Raw genomic sequence first — 19388 nt, 5'->3', positions numbered from 1 at the left:
TCAAAGCTTTTGGCATCCCTCAGAGTCTGTCTTTATTTTTGCTCCATTTTCCTACAATCCTGAGATCACCTAGCAACAGAAAATGGGAGTTTTTTCCACTGCACTCATTGTCAGCCAGGAAGCACCACGTACAGACCAGCATTGACTTGTGGAGGATGTTGGTAAGCAAATCACTGACTGATGCAATTAGCTAGGATAAGTCTGTTTTGACAGCTTAATGGATTTCAGAGAAACCTTTTGTGGGAGATAGCTGGCCAAGGTTCAATAAAAGGCACTCAGAAAAAACTGCCTCATATGGGGTGAACCAAGGGGCAAACGCAAGTCTAATCAAGTGCACTACCAAATAATTACCAAATATCAGCAGTTGGGAGTTGCAACCCGTTTAACAGCAGGAGCTGTGTCTTAACAGCGAGAGCTCATCTGTCTGGTAAACTTAAAAAGAACAACAATTCTGATTTCATTAACAGTTTAATTGCCATGGCTTTGCACGGAAGCTGTTCTAGTCTTAACAATATAAAAGATTCATGGTTATGTTCACATTCAGCTCAAGGAGTTTCAATAAAACAATTATGTTGTAAATTCATAAAGAGTTGACTCACCAGGACATTAAAAAAGGCTATACACCATGTACATTCAAGACACAATTGTTGTGCTTTTTCATTGGCATATGAAAGATGAGACCAGTGACAAGATGTGACCTGTACAGTGAAAAGATGACTCATTCCATTGTTGAGAGGAGTGATTCACCTTATAGTGATAAAGTGACTTGTTCCATTGTTAAAGGAGAGACTCACCTGTACAGATAGGTATGGTGTCATTCCACTGTGCCAGAGCATTGGGAACAGCGTGGCACTTGATTGCTTTGGATCCCTGCAGCAGGTATCCAGGACTGCATTCGAAGCGTACGATGGACCCAGCAGAGAAGTCGGACCCGATCCGCCGGCCGTACCTGGGCTCTGGAACAGAGCTGCACTGGGTGTCACTGGTGCGGGGAACCGCTGTGCAGACAGACACAACACATGCTCAATTTCATCCACACTACCACACCATATTAAATTATATATTTAATTTTATATCAGATGTTCTCTGATATAATTCATATAAAACACTATTTTGTTTGCTTCTCCTTACTATTCAGTCTGAATCACTTTAGTAGAATCAAAAAATAATGCCTAATTACTGTAAATCTAGCAATTTTTACCCATGTGATGATGATGATGATAATGATTATTATTATTATTATTGGTATTTATTATTATTATTAGTAGTAGTATTCCAACTATATATACCAGAGCCTACTCAAAACCCGCTAATACATCCAAATTCTTATCGCCTCTTTTTACAAATTACAACCCAGGGCCCCTGAGTTGCATTTACAAAGGCTCTTTATGGAAAGTAATTATGCAAATGAAGGCCACTAAACACAATCCATTAAAAATTGCAACAATAGCGGCCCTTAACAGCTAATACTGAGGTGGGTTCATGCCCTGAACAGGTGCCAGGAGGTGTAAGGGGTCGGCACATTCACCTTTAACAAAATTAACAACAGAGGCGAGGATGGCGCTTATGACATTCACAGTGGAGGCAGCAGAAGGACATCAGTTTAGTTATGATCGGATGACTAAATAAGTTATGATCTGATTGTAATGACTTCTCACCACTTTAACTTGAGCACTCAAGCAGCCAGCATAGCCCCCCTAGCTAGTCTTCATAACAGCTGTTCCTGCAGATTAACTATGTTTGGATCCAAAGTTGGAACCTATTTTTCCCAAAGTCCAGAGTGCCACTGTAGACATTCAATGGCTTACAGGGATGAATGGTTCATCCTTTATCATCCACACACTGGAGACCCACTGACCTGTAATGCTGATATGTGTAGGGATAAATCCCCAAAATAAGCCTGGGGCTAAAATCTCAAATAGTGCCCTGCAATCACAGCGTCCTGGGTAAAGCACTGTAGTGTATAATGGACACAGGCAGTCAATGTAACACAATGTTATTGTGTGAGGCTTTTATGCATATACTGTAGGACACTTACCTTGGTAAACAAAATGGAAACCCCTGGCAGTCGGGCCACTCTTTGCACCGAACCTCAGCATAATTTGGTTTGAGGTCGCCAAAGGCAAGGTCTCACCTGCAAACACAAAACATATCTCAATGAGGGATAGAGAGATACATTACATTTACATTATTGGCATTTGGCAGACGCTCTTATCCAGAGCGACGTACAACAAAGTGCATACCCATAACCAGGGATAAGTGCGCTGAAAGACCCTAGAGGGAAGTACAATTTCAACTGCGATAGAGAGAGAGAGAGAGAGAGAGAGAGAGAGAGACAGAGAGAGAGAGAGACTTATACATACTGCATAGATAGATTAATAGATAGATAGATAGATAGACAGATACACACTATCCATTGCCAGATATCATTTTAATAGAAGGAACAGGAGAGTAATATATAGGCCCCGTATAAATTGCTGACTTCTTTTGTAGCCAGTAGCTCCCTCCCCCAGCACTGTGAGGTCTCCATAGTCTCCTCTGAAGCCTCTTATTAAACAATCATCCCATAGCGGAACACTAATCTTCTCAATTAATCACCTAATTACCACAAGTGAAAATTGGTAGTGTGCAGAGTGTCTTCGGAGTAAATGTATGCCAACGCTTTATCACTCTCTGTTCTACAAAACGGTAGGGACATGCAATTCACCACAAAATCAGAAATCTTCACTGCTGTGGGAAAACCCGGCCGATCAGGTGTATAAGGAATACCGTTTTTTCTCAGGCAAAGTTTTACAACTACTTACCTCAAAGTTTTTCTGAACCAAATTTGTTGAATTAAATTAAAAGTTAATTCAAACAGAATACACAGTGGGCTCCAGAATTATTGAATACACAGTGGGCTCCAGAATTATTGGCAGCCTTAATAAAAATTCAGAAAAAAGGGTGCATATATGAAACAGCATGGATAATGATCTATATTTTACATTCATATGTACAGGAAAACTATATACTTTTATTTTAATACATTTACTCTCATGTGTCAATGCTTTTTATTAAGAAATCTCCCTTTGTCTGAAAACCACAGGTGCCAAAATTATTGCCACCTCTAAAAATGATTGTGAATAAAATCAAACAAAGTGAAATTGGCAAAACAATTTCACTTTAATTTAGTTAATCTCAGTCTAAATGAACTACATTGTGTCATTCCATCACTTTCTGTTCCAGGAAGAGGATGCAAGTGCATATTCTCCCCACGGCCAGTAAGGAAGATGGTGAGGAATGACATAAGTAACCCAAGGATCGCAGTTTAAGAATTGCAAAGATTTGTTGTTTCTTGGGTCACCAAGTCCAAAGAAAAGATAAAAAATGGCACCTCCATAACAGAAAACCTTGAAGGGTGGCATAAAGACAGCCCTGACTGAGCGCAATTAACAAAACCAAGCATCTTAGGTTTGCCAGACCTCATTGGAATTATGACTGTAAGAGAGTGTATGGTCAGATAGCCAAACATACCATCGACATGTTTGGCAGCAAAATTGAATGCATACAAAGAGAAGCACCTCATACCAACTGTGGCAGGGGGTCATTGATGTTTTGGGGTATTTTTTTTGCTGCCAGTGGTCCTGGGGCCAGGGTTCAACAAAGTACCATGAAATATTGGCAGAAAATCTGCTTGCCTCTGCCTACTGTCAACTTGAGGGATGTGTTCGACAGCTACAGGTAAGCTGAACATTGTTAAACTAATGCGTATTGTGTTTACATAATGGTAATTAGTGCACTGAACTTATGGTCACTGGGACCTTGGGATAGGCTCTCCTATTTTAGGCTAAATCATTTTTATGATTTTTTCTAGTTGTGAAGAATATAAAATATTTGAACAGGGGGAAAATGACTGGGCATCACTGTGCAAATTTGTTTAGCAAATACAGACAACAAACACCATGATTAATTAAGAGGACGATGAGAATTTTTAAAAATGTGATGTTTTATTCATTATGCAACTGTGCCCAGGGAATATTTTAGTTAATAAATGCCTCTGTTAAATAGTAAATACATTGTAAATAATAAGTCACTAAGCTGTCATTTCCCTTTGTTCCTTTCCTTTGTTGGGTTTCCTAAAACTGTTGATTTTTTTATTTTTGTTTTACTCAAAGGGCCGGTTTCTCAGGGAATTTTACAGTCTCTGGTGATTGTCAATGCACACATGCATGCACAAATGCATACAGTACTTGGAGACATATTATATCACCTGCACACCTACACAGAGTCGCCATTTTGAGAGATGGCATGACAGCAACCGTATAATTACAGTTATTGATTGTTGATTTTATATAACATGTGAAATTAAGTTCCAGATTCAGTGAAAAATTTTCCACATTTGATGCGTTTCCACACGTGCTACACGGTTTTGTTTGACTTGAAAGGAAAACACAACTCTGGTGAGGTGTTACTTACCAGAATGAGAGCCAGCCAGAGAGCTCAGCAGCCTGGCATTCTGGGTAGCCCCATCAAACAGCTCAACCGAGTCGTTCATCGCTGTCTGAAAATAGGCAAACTGCCCAAACACCACTGTGGACATAGAGCGAAACAAGGAAAACACAATTACTTCCAGTGTATCACCTCTAAGAGAAAGACAACAAAGCAATTAAGCACCTGCCATTCCAATATGGTCATAGGGCTTTTCCTAAATAGTGACATTTGGGAACTTAGGTATAATTCAGGTATTATCATAGTGCTTCCATCCTGCATCTGAATTTACTAAAGAATACCCATGTTTATCAGAAATGCTAATGATCAAGACATGACATTCCAAGTGTATTGCAATTTATGGAATTTATTCTTTGTCTAATGATTGTTCATATGCAAAAATATTATTTCTGTATTTTTCCAAAAACCAAGGTGCATTTACATCACATCCTGTTAGTCACGCAACAGCCATTACATTGTGGTTATGTCCCAAAAGTAAAACAAAATCACTAAATAATAATAATAAAGGAAATCATGTTTTATATGTAACCCCTGGGCAGGAGAACATTATCTATGCTAAAGTTACATCGCCTCAACCAGGCCCGCATGAAGGGGTTTGGAGGCCCTGGGCTGACACACACCGATTCTGAGCATGAGTTTGACAGTCACATTGTGATTAGGCAGTCAGGCTGCTAGCAATCATTAGCCTCCTTCAAAGCCAAAGTACGCCTATTGAATGCTGCCTTATAAGCTACTATACCACTTATCACAGTCAGCACACAATTATTATTCATGTACATTACTATATTAAAAAATGTGGCAATATATTAACATAAACAGCATGTAGAAGTTGGCGCTTCTCTGTACTTATCACATGAGCACAATATATTTTGTTTTATAACTGCACATTTCTCAATAATGTCCGTAAAGTCCAGCAGCTTGTTGCACCAGTATCAAATGTAAGTTCAAACGTAGGCTAAACCAGTTGCAGCAACTGATTTAGTTCCATGTAACATGTCATTTGCACCTACTATGTGTAAAGTAATTTTTGTTCAATGCAAAATTCAGCGCAATATAAGCTGGCAGAGCATTCTCCGCGATAGACGATCTATGTGAATGAGACACGGTGGGGTGGAGGATGAATACATTTTACATAAAGTTATGTGTATTTTATTAAACATAATCTTGTATATGTATTATATAGTACATGAACATGTATTTGTCATACTGTAATTAACATTAGACGCATGCCAGTGATTGATGAAAAAACGATCAAGGACATTCTGGGGCCTGGAGCCCATGTTGCCCATCGGTTTAAGGCCTCAACGTATACGTATTTTCAAGATACTGATGTGTAGTCTCTTTCTACCAGCCCACAGTTTGAACAAACTAAAAACAATGTCATGGTTAAATGACCAGAAAGCCTGGATATCAGCTCACGGCTAAGAGAGCTGACATAGATATAGTATCTTATTAGTGGCCTAATGCATAAAGGTCAAGAACCCAAAAGCCTGCAGGAAAAACAGTGTCAAACTGAAGACAAAGCTACAGCTGCGTACAGAAGTCAAGCGCAACAAATAGCATTGTATATCAGAAGTGTTCCAGCTCACAAATTGTTCTTTAGCTGTCAGTTATTTTTATGCAGTATGAACTAAATAAATAAAAAAGCATTCTGAAATTGGCTTTACGCATATATACATTTAAAATGAATAGTCACATAAAATTATAAATGGGCAGGTTCTATGTTCAAACAAGTGTTCTGTAACTGTTTAGAAAATTAATGAGCAGTTTAAAAAACGAAAATAGATTTTGTTATGGGTTAGAGTTCAGTTCTCCCGCTGGTTATACAAAATCATTTTCCAGGAGTGTTTGCTTTAAATTGATGGATTACTGAGGGGAAGCCATTTTGGATCCAACTGTCCCCATAAACACTGGTGATAGGATTTTTCTGAAGACATCCTACTTTCGTTCATGAATGAAAGCAGCTTGACGTGATATATGCTGTTGTCAGATGTTTGTACGTTAATCATGTTCTGAAAAAGACAAATTCTATTGATCTAGTCAAAAGGCAAAGTCCAAAACATTATTCAGAATATCACACAGTTCTTCTGACCTGAGGACAGGAATAGTATCCTATCATTTCAGTCAATCGCCCTATTTTACAAGACAAAGAAGTTAGAGTACAACTGCACTTACAGATGGAAAACACTGAATCTTCCTGTTTTCCTAAAATAAAATGTACTGAATAGCACTTAGTGAATGTCAATGATTTATTTTTGTAATGTTCATAGTAATCACTGACATTTCACCTATGATAATTATTATTAAAATGATAAAATCTCAGCCACTAGTTGCCACAGTATTCTCACTTATCTGGGGGAATAAAATATGTAATATATGGTGCTGATATGACCTGAGATGATCTGTGTGAATCTGTATCATTGCCAATTTCACCCACTGAGGAGGTTTTTGCCCAACAAACTTTCTCGCCCTTAATTGGATATTTGATCTGATACAGTGTTCAGTATCTCCCTAAACTACAGTAGTACAGTAATCACCTGGTGGCCATTGTCTATCTGCCCAAGGTTCTTCTCCATGCAGGGGTGTCCATGTGCACAAGAAAATCACAGAACAACTTCACACTTTAAATCATGTGGTGTGTCAGGCCCTGTGTTGTTTCCTGACTGTCACGCATATCAATCAGTTCTAAAATTCTCCCCTGACCATCTTACAACCAAAGAGTACTGCAATGTGCGAACCCAATTTATTTAAAGAGGTACTATGTCACACTAGTCCTCTAGGCTTGGCTGGTTTTCAATATTATTTACTTAATTTCTTCCAAATCATATGCTTAATTTCATTTTTTAGCATAGTCCCATGTTTTAAACATTCATTTGCATGACTGCACTAGCAGGTGGTGCAGATTGACAATAAACAGCAAAAAAGGCCAGCAGTAACGTCTTAAGACATCAGTGAAGCTTGAAGTCGATAAGAAACAACATATCTTTCTTGAATGAATGCTTAAATAATGTCCTTGTCATTACTTCTCCTACAGCAAATTGATCTGTTAATGGCTAACAACATAAATCACAAGCCAAGCTTTCAAAAGTGTGAAGTACAAGCCACTGAATCTTGTAGCTTTGAGTAGTTCATAAATTTCCCATTACCCTTGTCTAAAATTAAATTCTACACACATACCCACACCCACACAGGTGTAGGTCCAAATATGAATGTTTATCTTGACTTACAGAAATTGCCTTTATCCACATTTTTGGCACAGATGGATTTCTCACAGCAAATCATACCAGTCTCTCACTTCTGGAATTAATCACAGCATCTGTCCCAGAAAAAGCAGTGAACTTCTTGGTGTGCCAAATTTCTATATAAATGTTTCTACACCGTCATTTTTTTAAAAGCTAATTTTAATTTTGATCATCTGTGTTTTTTCTCCCTGTTTGGAATGTCCTGTCATACTTAGTCAGTTGCACTGTCATGGTCATGATGCTAGAGCAGACCAGGTACACAGACACTTAAACCCAGTTCTAGCAGGATGAGCAATACACAATTACATAAAAAAGTGATCTGGATACCAGATACATTTTCATGTAATTGCATTTTGCTCCAAGTTGTCTCCTGTGCCCCATAATCTGGTCTTGCATCATGACTATCTAATTAATACATAATTGCAGTATACCTACATATTGGTACATATTGCAGGGTGCCTACATACTGGCCAAACAGACCACATTGGTCTCTGTGCAACTGACTATTTATACATGTTTTCCCATGTGTTCTTCTCTCCTTTTCATGTTTAAAATTAAAATCCAACACTGCTGTGTTGGATTGGTGTAGCGTAGTGTAGTTCACAGAGCAGTCAACTCTCAAACTACAAGTCTCTGGACGTTTTATGCCCTCCATGGCACCTTCTCACCCCCTTATCTATCTGTTACCCTCTCTCCTATACCCCTGTCTGAATAAAGCAAAGAAAAAAAGAAAAATAAAGGTTGGTGGCCCTGTCCACTCTCCTTTAAGAAAATGACAGCAGTGGCAGTGGAAGAGACATAATTACAATTGATGAGAACACAGAAAAGCTATTTATGCAATTAAAGGCACAATTATGGACTGTCTACACACATCTAGCCATCTTCTTCTCAGACAAAAAACTAAAACAATAAAAGGACAGAAAAGGGTCAGGAAGGTGCAGTGTTATCTCGCTTCTGTAATTACATCTGGGATTCATTTGGCCCCTTAAACTAGGCCTGAGATGTTCCTCCATTGCGCGACTCATATTATTTGTGTGGCAGAAAATGAGACAGGTTTCTCTCCAGAAGCATGAACACAATCCTATAGTTCCAACCAAAACAAGGTGCACCTCATTCAACTAGCAGATTCAGGTGTGCCAAATTAGGGTTGAAATTATATGGATGGTAGATCCTCAGGAAGAGGTTTGGGAACCACTGCCTTAAGACTCATCATGTAGTTACATCTTAAACATTTCCACAATGCCTGTTTGAGGATTTTATCACAAAGAATTTAACCCATTTTGTTATATACCTTTAGGGCCATATCTTCCAACCAGCATCTGGCATCTTACAAGCTGGAGTGCTTTTGATTTTGTATTTTTCGGATGATCCAGATGCTTTTCAGGACTTGTGGCGTGCGGAAGTAGGCAGAGATCTGCTGCTTGGGGTGTGCCAGTCACGAGTGAGCAGCTTATTGCCATTTTGGTATAGTCTATTGCAATTTTCCGGTCAGACAGGGCTGCATTTCAAACTTTTGCTCATCCAACCTGCTCAATCAAGGTCTAGAAGGCACAGGTTTCAGCCCAGTCTGTGGTATATTGCAATGCAATGCGTGCATCAGCATCCTCAAAAGCCAATGAACAGTTTCTGTGAATTGTATGCTGTTCAGTTTGTATTTGTTGTTCACTAGGATGGTACTTTTGCTACTTTCATTTGGCTCTGTAGGCCTTGTATTGTTCTCACATAAGTGTAAATAATCCTAAAAACTGTTTTAGATATAATCCATTGTCAGATTAATCAAATAGGCCCAACTCATTTCCAATCAAGTTTCATGTAGAAACTGTATATATATTTAATTGAAAAGAAATCATGAAGCTGAGAGCTCACCAAATTCTCCAGAAACGGTGATGTAGTATGAGCAGGTTTGGGAAGCCGTGTAGTTGGATGGGTAATTTGGAGACAACACCACCCCCTCAGATCCAGTATAGTGTCCTCCACAAGGTGCTATGGAAGAAAATAAAATGTGTTATATCATCCATGAAAAACATTATCCTGAGATCACCTACTTACATAGTCTGTGACCAAAAAACACAACAACAAAGAAATATTTGTACAAACATGTAAATATTCAAGTTCAGTCATTCAAGAATACATGCCATGCATTTATACACATAAATGGACAAACATGAATTAGTAGGCACTAACTAGTATGAGAGAGAACTATACAGTGCAGTCTGTTAGTATTTGAGAGTGGTGCAATTTATGTTCTTTTTGGCTCTGTACTCCAGCGTATTGGATTTAAAAATAATATGAGATTGAAGTGTAGAGAGTCACCTTTAATCTGTGGGCATTTACATCCATATCAGGTAATCTATGTAGGAATCACATTCTTTTTTATAAATTTTTTATACCCATTTCTGGGGATGAAAGGTAATTGAACAGTTGGCTTCTCAGCTGTTTCTGATTTGTCAAGTGTATTCAATTGCTTCCTTAGTGTAGGAACAGTAAAAGAAAGCTTTTAGTATCTCAACTTGATTGTAGGCTTTTGATTGCCTTGGCATATTTTATTGCCGTTTGTCAACATGAGGAGTTGTGCCAATGGAAGTCAAGGAAGCCATTATGAGGCTGATACAAAACAGTCAGAAACATAGGCCAAACAATAGTACTTTACCAAAACTATGTATACAAAGGGATATCATTTCTAAATGGATCACCTGATCTGGATGTAAATACGCTAAAATTAAAGGCAGCACTTTAACATCATATTTGTTGTTTCATTTCAAATCCAATGTACTGGAGTTCAAAGCCAAAAGAACACAAATTGTACCACTGTCCAAATAAGTATAGACTGCACTGTATATATTATTGAATTACTGTCCATTTTCTGTTTAACATTAAATTAAATATCTGCTGAATTACCTTTTTTTGCAATCAATTTAAAAATAAGCCCGCAACTGTACAAAACATATTCAGTCATCAATGACCTCATGTATTGTATAGGATTTCAGGACCCTATGTGAAGGAATGAAATAAGACCAGCTTCATCAATCATTTTGTGATATACGGGTACCCTCAAGCACATCTAAATAGTTAATATGTTCTCTAATGGGAAAGGGGAAAAATATATTGATGTCAAAAGAACTGGTCACATTACGCAATCTTTCTGTCTTCCTGGGTATCTGAGGGATCTCACATCGCTTGTTGTGGATGTACATGGATGCGTGACAAAGTGGAGTTCATTTGAAATGGCATCCATAAAACTATAATCCCATATACTTATATATAAAGTAGGTATAAAACAGAGGTAGCCCACAGGAGAGGAGAAGAAATCATGTCGAGAAGAATGGTTTGTATACAGCCGCATAAGTATTTGTGATTATCCTTGAGTAAGGTAGCATAATGGTGAGGGAACTGGACTTGCAACTGCAAGATTGTAAAATGCTAAGGTGGGACACTGTCCTTGCATTTTTAGCAGGAAACGGAACCTGAATTGCTTCAGTAAATATCCAGCTCTATAAACGGGGTGTACGTAAAGAATGTAAGACGTGTAATTCACTCTGCTTAAATGCCAAATCCAGTCTACCGGCATACATTCCACACAGTGTACACTGGGAGTGCGCTCAAAGAGAAAGTTTCAAAGCCACAGATGAATCAGAGAAATCACCTACGACTACACAGCCCATAAAAATTTAGCGCATAGCCTTAGTTAAACTCCTCGTTACTGTTCATACTGAGACTCCTCCCCCCTGCCTGAGCCCCTCCCCCTGGGGAAGGTGTCGCTCGAGCTCCTGATCGTTTCCTCCATGTGATCTCCCAGCCTTGTCTCTCTTATCCACCTGGTGATTGGGGATTGAGATTCTCTGCACATCCTCTGCCCCAGTAAACCCCCAAGCTCCTGCTCCCCCAGGTCCGCTTCTTCATCTGCCCACAATAGTGCGCAGAGCACAAAAAAGCCCGGTGTCAAGCCACAGTCAGGAACCGTCATTCCCTGAATATCAAACCCTCCCACAACCTTTGATCACATCACCTTTACCTCATGCTATCAAGACAAAAACAAGAGGAACTCTTTAAAATCCATGGAACCCTTTGTAGAAGAGGGGTGTGCCCTGAAAGGAGAGATTTCACACCCTGGGACAGGCAGGCGTTCAAGTATCAGAGATGCGTTCCGTTATGGTGAGAGCTGGGAGAATATGTGCCGTCTCATTCGTCTGTTCTGTCAGCAGCAGAAGGTTGGGCGGAATAATAGACCTGAAACAGCCCTTTTATTACACTGCAAACTCTCGCTTGCTCTCAAAACCCATGTTAATTACCAATATGTATGTTACAGGCAATGTGTTTACCAGGCTTCTACTTTTACTACCATTTTACGCATGTGATGTATTGCTCTCTCTCTCTCTCTCTCTCTCTCTCTCTCTCTCTCCTCTCTCTCTTTGACTCTCGCTTGCTCACTCTCTCACTTTCTTTCTCTCTCTGTCTCCCACTCTCTCGCTCGCTCATTCTATGTCTCTCTCCCTCTCTCTCTCTCTCGCTCCCTCTGTCTCTCTCTCTCTCACTCGCACACATGCCCACACACATGCACACAAGCCATTTACTGTGTCTAGCAAATGGACATATATGTGGAAATATAGCTAGAGAGATATACATTTGATTATGCCTGTTTTCGTCTAAATTATCCTGAACAGTAACATGTTCCATATATGAATGTGGATCTATTTGCATTGTTTAGAGCCGGCTCCCTGCAAGCTGTTCAGTTATAGACACAACAATAGGAATTAATTAAATAATTTAAAGCTGAATTAATCCAAAGACAACCCATTGCTCTGAATAAATGAAAAACTAAAATTATGTTCTGAATATTTTGTCATAAAATTAACTAGGTAGGTATTAGCTAGGTATTTCAGAAGATCATACCACATCCAAGTTTTAAATCCTATTTAAATATAATCTGTAAGTAAGCCAACTTATCAAACTCCAAATATCCCATAATTTCTTGATAGCTCTGCAAAAAAAATTAAAATAAATGAAAATGAAAAATTCTGCACTAGAACTGCAATACGAGTATGAATAAACAAAGGAACTCTTAATTATATTTAATAACGGTATCTTGCTGTGCATCTCAAAATATATGCAGAAAATGTGACAGTGTTTATCTCACATTCTTACAGATACTTAAATCCTAATTGGAAGTCGTCTCTTTTTTTATTTTTAAACACAGCACTGAGAAGACACTTCTAAAGTAGTACAGCCCTCGGCAGGCCACAGAGATCCGCTGCTACCCACACAAATAAAACTGAGATGTTTGGCTGCTTCTCCCCCTGCTCTGGAGGACTGCATTTCCTCAGCTTTTAAATCCCGGTGTGCCCTTCTCTATCGTGGACACAGTGACAACAGCTGTGTCTAACACCTGGTCCTCCTGTCTCCTCTCACAAAGCCAGCCTCTCAGAGTAACCGTGGGCTCTCTGAGGGGGGAGAGAAGGAGAGGGTATCCCTGGTCGTGGGCTGAGGAGAGCGACGCACACGGCCGCACGCGACGGCCCGCGGCCCCGCATGTTTCCCGCCCCGGTCGCCGGAGAGACCGCGCTGTCGTACCCTCTCCGGGCCTCAATGAGGCGCCATACCTCCACTGATTTCATCCCCCCCCTCTTCTATTTACAGTCAAAGAGGATTTCTCATTCAAGAGCACTGAGACAGTCTTTTAGTTACTATGGAAACAAATAAAAAAGATCTGTTTGGTGGAGAGAGGAAGAGAGAGACAGAGAGAGAGAGATAGAGAGAAAGAGAGAGTGAGTGAGAGGGGGAGAGAAAGAGAGGAGGGAGGATGCTGGAAGGAAGGGATCCTTTATTATTTAAAGGGATCTCTCCCCTTTCTAATTAGTTTTGTCTGAGAGCCCAGGGAAGCACTGGATGCATCAGTATTCCAAACAGCGGCGGAGAGCCACAGCTTTGTAAAGCGGGAAACGGCCGCTGTTAGTTTTGATCGTTCTGACAAAGAGAGGGCAAAACTACACGACTTTCACTCCGGCACAAACAATATTAAAACAGAAACAGTCAACCTGCAGATTCCCTTCAGAGCCGAAGCCTGCCGCTGACAGAACTAGCATTGTTGGCGGAGGCATTTATCAAATGGGGGGGGGGGTTCAGTTCCTGATTAGACCCTCCTCCATTCATTATTGAACAAATAAGGGGCCCTTTCATCAGAGGGATGACACCAGGACCTTAGTAAGCATTTCCTCTTAACGGACATTGAGCAGCTGTGGTAGGAATGTCAGGAGAGGGACGTGAAAGGTATCGATGCTGGTTCTGAGAGAGGGACCGATATATGCGGAACATATAAACAAATTAGGCTCATATGGGGGTCTTCTCATTGACTTGCTGTTTACTTGATACGTTAAGGAGACTATTTGTTTTGGGGTTTATTCCTGTTAGGCTATAATGGTATTAGTCACAAGAAGAATACCTTTTAATTTTAAACAAGAAAATGCTTAAATTACACGTATTTAACGTGTACATTAAGTGTATAATAATGGAGAAATAAAGTACCCCTCCACACCTTTTCTTCTAGATAAAATTCCGGGGTCAGTTCCATTTAAAATGCAAACAGTGTTCTCCTGTCTCAGACCTTCTCATCTGAATATCCTCTCTCCCTCTCTCTCTGTCCCTCCTTCTCTCTCTCTCCCTCCCTCTCTCTGTCCCTCTCTCTCATGCTCTGTCAGAAGTAGACAGAGGCAGATGTTTATGTGCAGTTTCCCTCTTTTCTCTTAGACATAAGCACACACATACAGAATTCATCTCCTTTGTTGTCAACTATTAAAATCCTGTCATATTGCAGGTGTGTGCGTGAGTGCGTGCATGTCCACACGTAAGGGAGGGTTAGACACACACACACACACACACGCGCACAAGGCAGATGCAGTTGAAATCCATGAGTCTAACCCAATCATTCTTAGCAGCTGGAAACAGTTTAGCAATTCTCCTCATTTAATGAACTCACACTGACTGGAAGGGGACATGCTTAAAAACACATGCACACTCTTACACCCCCTGGTAAAAGTGACAGAAATAAGCTATGTGAGATATACTAAACTGACAACAATATGCTGGGATCATCAAGCACTGGCTCTACCTCCCCTGGCTTGCAGTGAGATTGGTCATCAGGCCCGCTGTGTACTTTTCATTTAATAAACCAAATAAAGCATCAGTTGCCTTCCGAATCAAATTTGACCGGCTTTCCCTGATGAAAAGAGGAGTGAGGTAATCATTACATCCATCAGTTTGACCTCGCATTATTCATCATACAGGGTCACTGAGCTCCTGCATACATCAGTCACACCATCTCCACGCACCTCCACAGATCTCTGCAGGGGATCAAGCCTGTGCCACTATCACTACACATGCCGGAATGACAGAGCATAGGGCTACCATTGAGAGAAAAGGACATCAAATATCCCTTAACAGGACCCTCATTAACCAATATGTTCTTGGTCATCTAATGGGCAAATTACCATAAACAGAGCATCAATTTTTCATATTTTATGATATTAAAAACTGACACAAAAGTAAGGGAAGTTGGGCCATCTGCTTAATGTGCTGGCATCCTCCCTCTAAACATACCGATGCACACTGATTCATTGTTCTCAAAATCGTATCCATTATCTTGATGAAACAGTTATCTATAGCTAAGATACTGGCAGCAAGCAAGCTGTGCCAATGAAGTGAAAATTCCTCCCAAAATAATGCAGGAGGATGGCACTTGCTGCATGTTCCCCCCAAAATATGTATGTATTTATCTATTTATTTATTTAAAGAGGCAGTAAGCCAAGCATGCCAACAGTTATTCTGAGTTATTTTGTTTCTTCTTGATCTTTCCCTTCTGCTTCCCCTTCTTGGTTTTTTGCCAGTTACATAATAAAAATGCTCTAGCCTCACATTTATTCATTATCCCCACTGTAAATTGCCTCAATATCCAAATACACCATTATTACATTACATTAATGGCATTTGGCAGATGCTCTTATCCACAGTGATGTACAGTTGATTCGACTAAGCAGGAGACAATCCTCCTGCAATGCAGGGTTAAGGGCAGGGTTAAGGGCCTTGCTTAAGGGCCCAACGGCTGTGCAGATCTTATTGAGGCTGCACTGGGGATTGAACCACTGACCTTGTGGGTCCCAGTCATGCACCTTAACCACTTCACTACAGGCCACCCCCACCAGCTAATAGCAACATGTCCTTGTGGTAGCCAGAAGCAGCATACGATGATAACACCCTTACTTGGGACATAAAAGGATGTGCACACATGATTTCCACAGAACAAGAAGTTGCTGTATATTATATCAGCTTGGCCTCCAAAAGTCTGATAGTTAAATGATCAATACAATTTTTTTCTCAGCTGTTTAATCACAGTTATATAATATATTTGATTCAATTCAAAACCTTAACATTTTTTTCATGGCCTACCTTATTATTGTGGTAGGCCATAAAACTCGTAAAAATGACAGGAACCAAGGTGACATATGCTATCAGCTGGATGCTACATAGCTTCTGGCTAACTCACCAACGCATCATTTCTAAGTAGGTACTCAGCCTACACACGTGCCTATACTGCATATGATATTGAGAGTTGCTTCCTTGCAACCACTGGAAAATGTACATTTGCTCAGGTCAGGCACACCCACAAGCAGATAAAAATACAGACACTGGAATTCCACTTTCTATGACTCTAAAAACAGATTACTGTATATTTATTGAATGATCTTGAAATGAAAGCAGCCATGAACTTTAAAGGCAGTTTCTGTGTCCTTTATAAATGCTCACATTAAGACATCACCATAAGCTGAAAATATTTTAAAGAGTAATACTTTACAATAAAGAAATGGTTAAAAATGTAATTGCATAACTGAATCTGTGTTTCAAGGCAGGTGTGTAGTACAATGGTTAATGACCAGGGCTTGCAACTCCAAGCTCGTGGGTCTGCTGTAGGATTATATTTAAATAATGATTTAAAGTGTTGTACGTTTCTGTAGATCAAAGCATCTGCTAAATGCTAAAATTTAACAAAAAAACATGATTGTAGCTTGTTTTCAACAGACCTATTTAGAGCGATAGCCTATTAAACAACAAATGGCTCCTCACTGTGTTTTTAAAAATATGCGCTGTTTTACAGGGCAGATTATTTGTCTCCATTTCACCAACGTAATGAGAATGCATTATTCTTTCGTACCTCCACCAGCACTAGATACCAGTTCCCCATAGAAGGCTTGCGTGTTGAAATGAGGGTCAAATGAATCATTTAAATAATGAAACTGCAAGGAACATCAGAAAAGGTATTCATCTCCCTCCACATTTTGAATGCACTAATGGGAGCACTAGACTATACATTATGGTCAGATGAGCTTTAATTATGTGACAATCAACAATTTCTGAATCCAGTCATTTTGTTGATGACATTAATGCTCAAATTAATTTGAACGTACGTATAACATTGGCCAAGATTGCAGAGGCAGTGTGATCAGTGTGGCAATGTCAGCAATGTTGGAAAGTTTGAAACAGAAATGGGGGGACTGCCATGAGCAATAAGCTGACCAGTGGGACAGGTGATGGGCCAGTTCATACGTAGGGAAGACTGAGGCAAAAAAACTAACACAGGTCATGTTGAAACATGGGGATTTGGCATAGTTGCTTTTGGACAAGAATGATATCTTTTCAGAATGGTTTGTTTTCACTAATGTATTATATCAACCCGCTTCTCATATGTGAGCGACAGGACGATTTGAGAACTTCATAAACAGTTATTAAGAAATATGTGTTTTGGTACCATGAAAGTAATGTTTTTTCACCAAAATGTTTTTCAATTAACTGATGGTGTTTGGACGGCACAGACTCTTGTGGGTCGTAGGGCATAGTTTAGTTTTGCCGTGTGTCACGAGCCGTGCAGGAGCACAACTAGCACAGATGGAACGCTACGTTGTAGGTCTCCCCTACATTGCAAAATATGCACCTCTCAAAGTTGTGTGCCTCCTAATCTTGGGTGAATTAATGATTTCTTCTGGCAATGCATTAAGCATTGATTGAAGCAACACATGTGTCCCTAGTTGAACAGATGTGAGGTCAAATCTATAGAACAACATTACTGTTTGATTCCTCATGACTAGCTGCTGGAAGTACATTTATATTGAAACAACAGCAACATAATATAAACTTGAATTATTATAATTATAAATATGTATTCCTTCCCTACATATTGTAGATGTATGATGAAGAAACGACCGTAGGCCGAATCGCTTATCTCAGTCTTCAATGAGACATGCCTACGTGCGCATCCAGGTCCTCTTCACCCACACCCCCTTTAAGCATCCAACCCCGAATGTGTTCAAACTGCTGAGCTGAGCGATTGTGGACATGCGTTGGCTTTGCAGGCACGTATCTCGAGTCTAAATTGGTCTTGCAGAAAAGAGCACAGACCTAGCTGCATCTCTTCAGGAATCTGCTGATGTGACAATATTTAATGAATGAACCATGGGATGGTAAGCTGAAGGACCACAGGACCAACTAACTGGAATGAATGGTGGAAACATGGGTAGCATTGCTTTTGCGCTTCTTTCGTTTCTGTGAGGCATATTTCTGAGAATCATTTGGATATCAATAACTTGGTAAACAGATAGATTTCAAAAATGGTGTTTTTATAGATATAGTGCAGTATACAGCATACAGTATGTGAGCCAAAAAAATATAATAAACACTTGGCATAGTCACATGAATCACTGATGGACATGCCTTTCCCCTTGGCAACACCTTGGTAACCTTCTATATCTCAGCATATGGAAATGTATACATTCCAGGTACAGGGGACTGTCCAATCAGGTCTGCAACATGCACCTGCGACTTCCCCTTTCCCCAGATCAGCGTACGCATCACTCAGACCCCAGCCGACTGTCCCTCCTGTACCAGGGAGGACCGTCAGCGCAGAAGAGGCGGGTATGCGTCGCGCAGCGAGCGGAAAGAGGCACGGTTTCGGGAGGGCCTGTCTGCGTGCGTGTGGGCCTCAGTCAAGACCTTGGGCGGGAGGAGACAGGGTGAGTGGCAGCTGTCGCCTCCCAGGCCGGTAAAGCTGCCAATAACGATAAAAGCCCAGACCTCGGCCTTCTCAAGGCCCGAACTCCGCCCGTTCCCCTCCGCGCCTGACAGCTGAAGCATAACACTGTGAAAATTGCCTTTATATTGACAGTGCGACTGAGGACAGAAAAAGGAATGACTCACAGCGGTGCCTTTCACCCTTTTGCTCGTCTTTCAAGGTTGCTGACACAAAAGGAAGGCTGCTGCTTCTTGGAAACACAGGTGCAAGAATCCAAACATCAAGGGTAGACATTGCATCGTATCGGTATAAATATGTACAGCAGCGTTTTCTTCTACACTCAATATCTTCTTTTGCCGTGTCATTTATTGATATATCGAACGAGCGATATATCAAGATGATATTTGCTTTTTTGGGCCATATCTGTATCTGTATCTGTACATTACTGGCTGATGTAGAGGACCTACAGTATATAAAAATGTACACATAGTCACTCATACAACTCCATCTCTACAACAACAGTAAATGTATTTCTATACATTTACAGTTTGTTTACATATTGTATTTGCATACATTGTCATTAGACTAATCACAGCAGATAAATAATT

The 19388-nt window shown here is 40.1% G+C and overlaps 1 protein-coding gene across 1 annotated transcript in view; it reads right to left on the bottom strand.

Annotated features, from left to right (window-relative positions):
• The window catches only part of LOC133117936 (CUB and sushi domain-containing protein 1-like), a 503171-nt gene that overhangs the window by 61863 nt on the left and 421920 nt on the right, over window positions 1–19388 (bottom strand). The window contains exons 31-34 of the mRNA XM_061227463.1: window positions 9597–9713; window positions 4456–4569; window positions 2039–2134; window positions 795–998 (exon numbers count right to left, since the gene is read on the bottom strand). Coding sequence (XP_061083447.1) covers window positions 795–998; window positions 2039–2134; window positions 4456–4569; window positions 9597–9713 — 531 coding nt within the window. The remainder of the gene's footprint in view (window positions 1–794; window positions 999–2038; window positions 2135–4455; window positions 4570–9596; window positions 9714–19388) is intronic.

This window comes from Conger conger, chromosome 18, assembly GCF_963514075.1.
Source record: "Conger conger chromosome 18, fConCon1.1, whole genome shotgun sequence".
Classification (NCBI taxonomy): domain Eukaryota; kingdom Metazoa; phylum Chordata; class Actinopteri; order Anguilliformes; family Congridae; genus Conger; species Conger conger.
The sequence above is the reverse complement of the archived record's forward strand: the minus strand, read 5'-3'. Positions and strand labels throughout refer to the sequence as shown.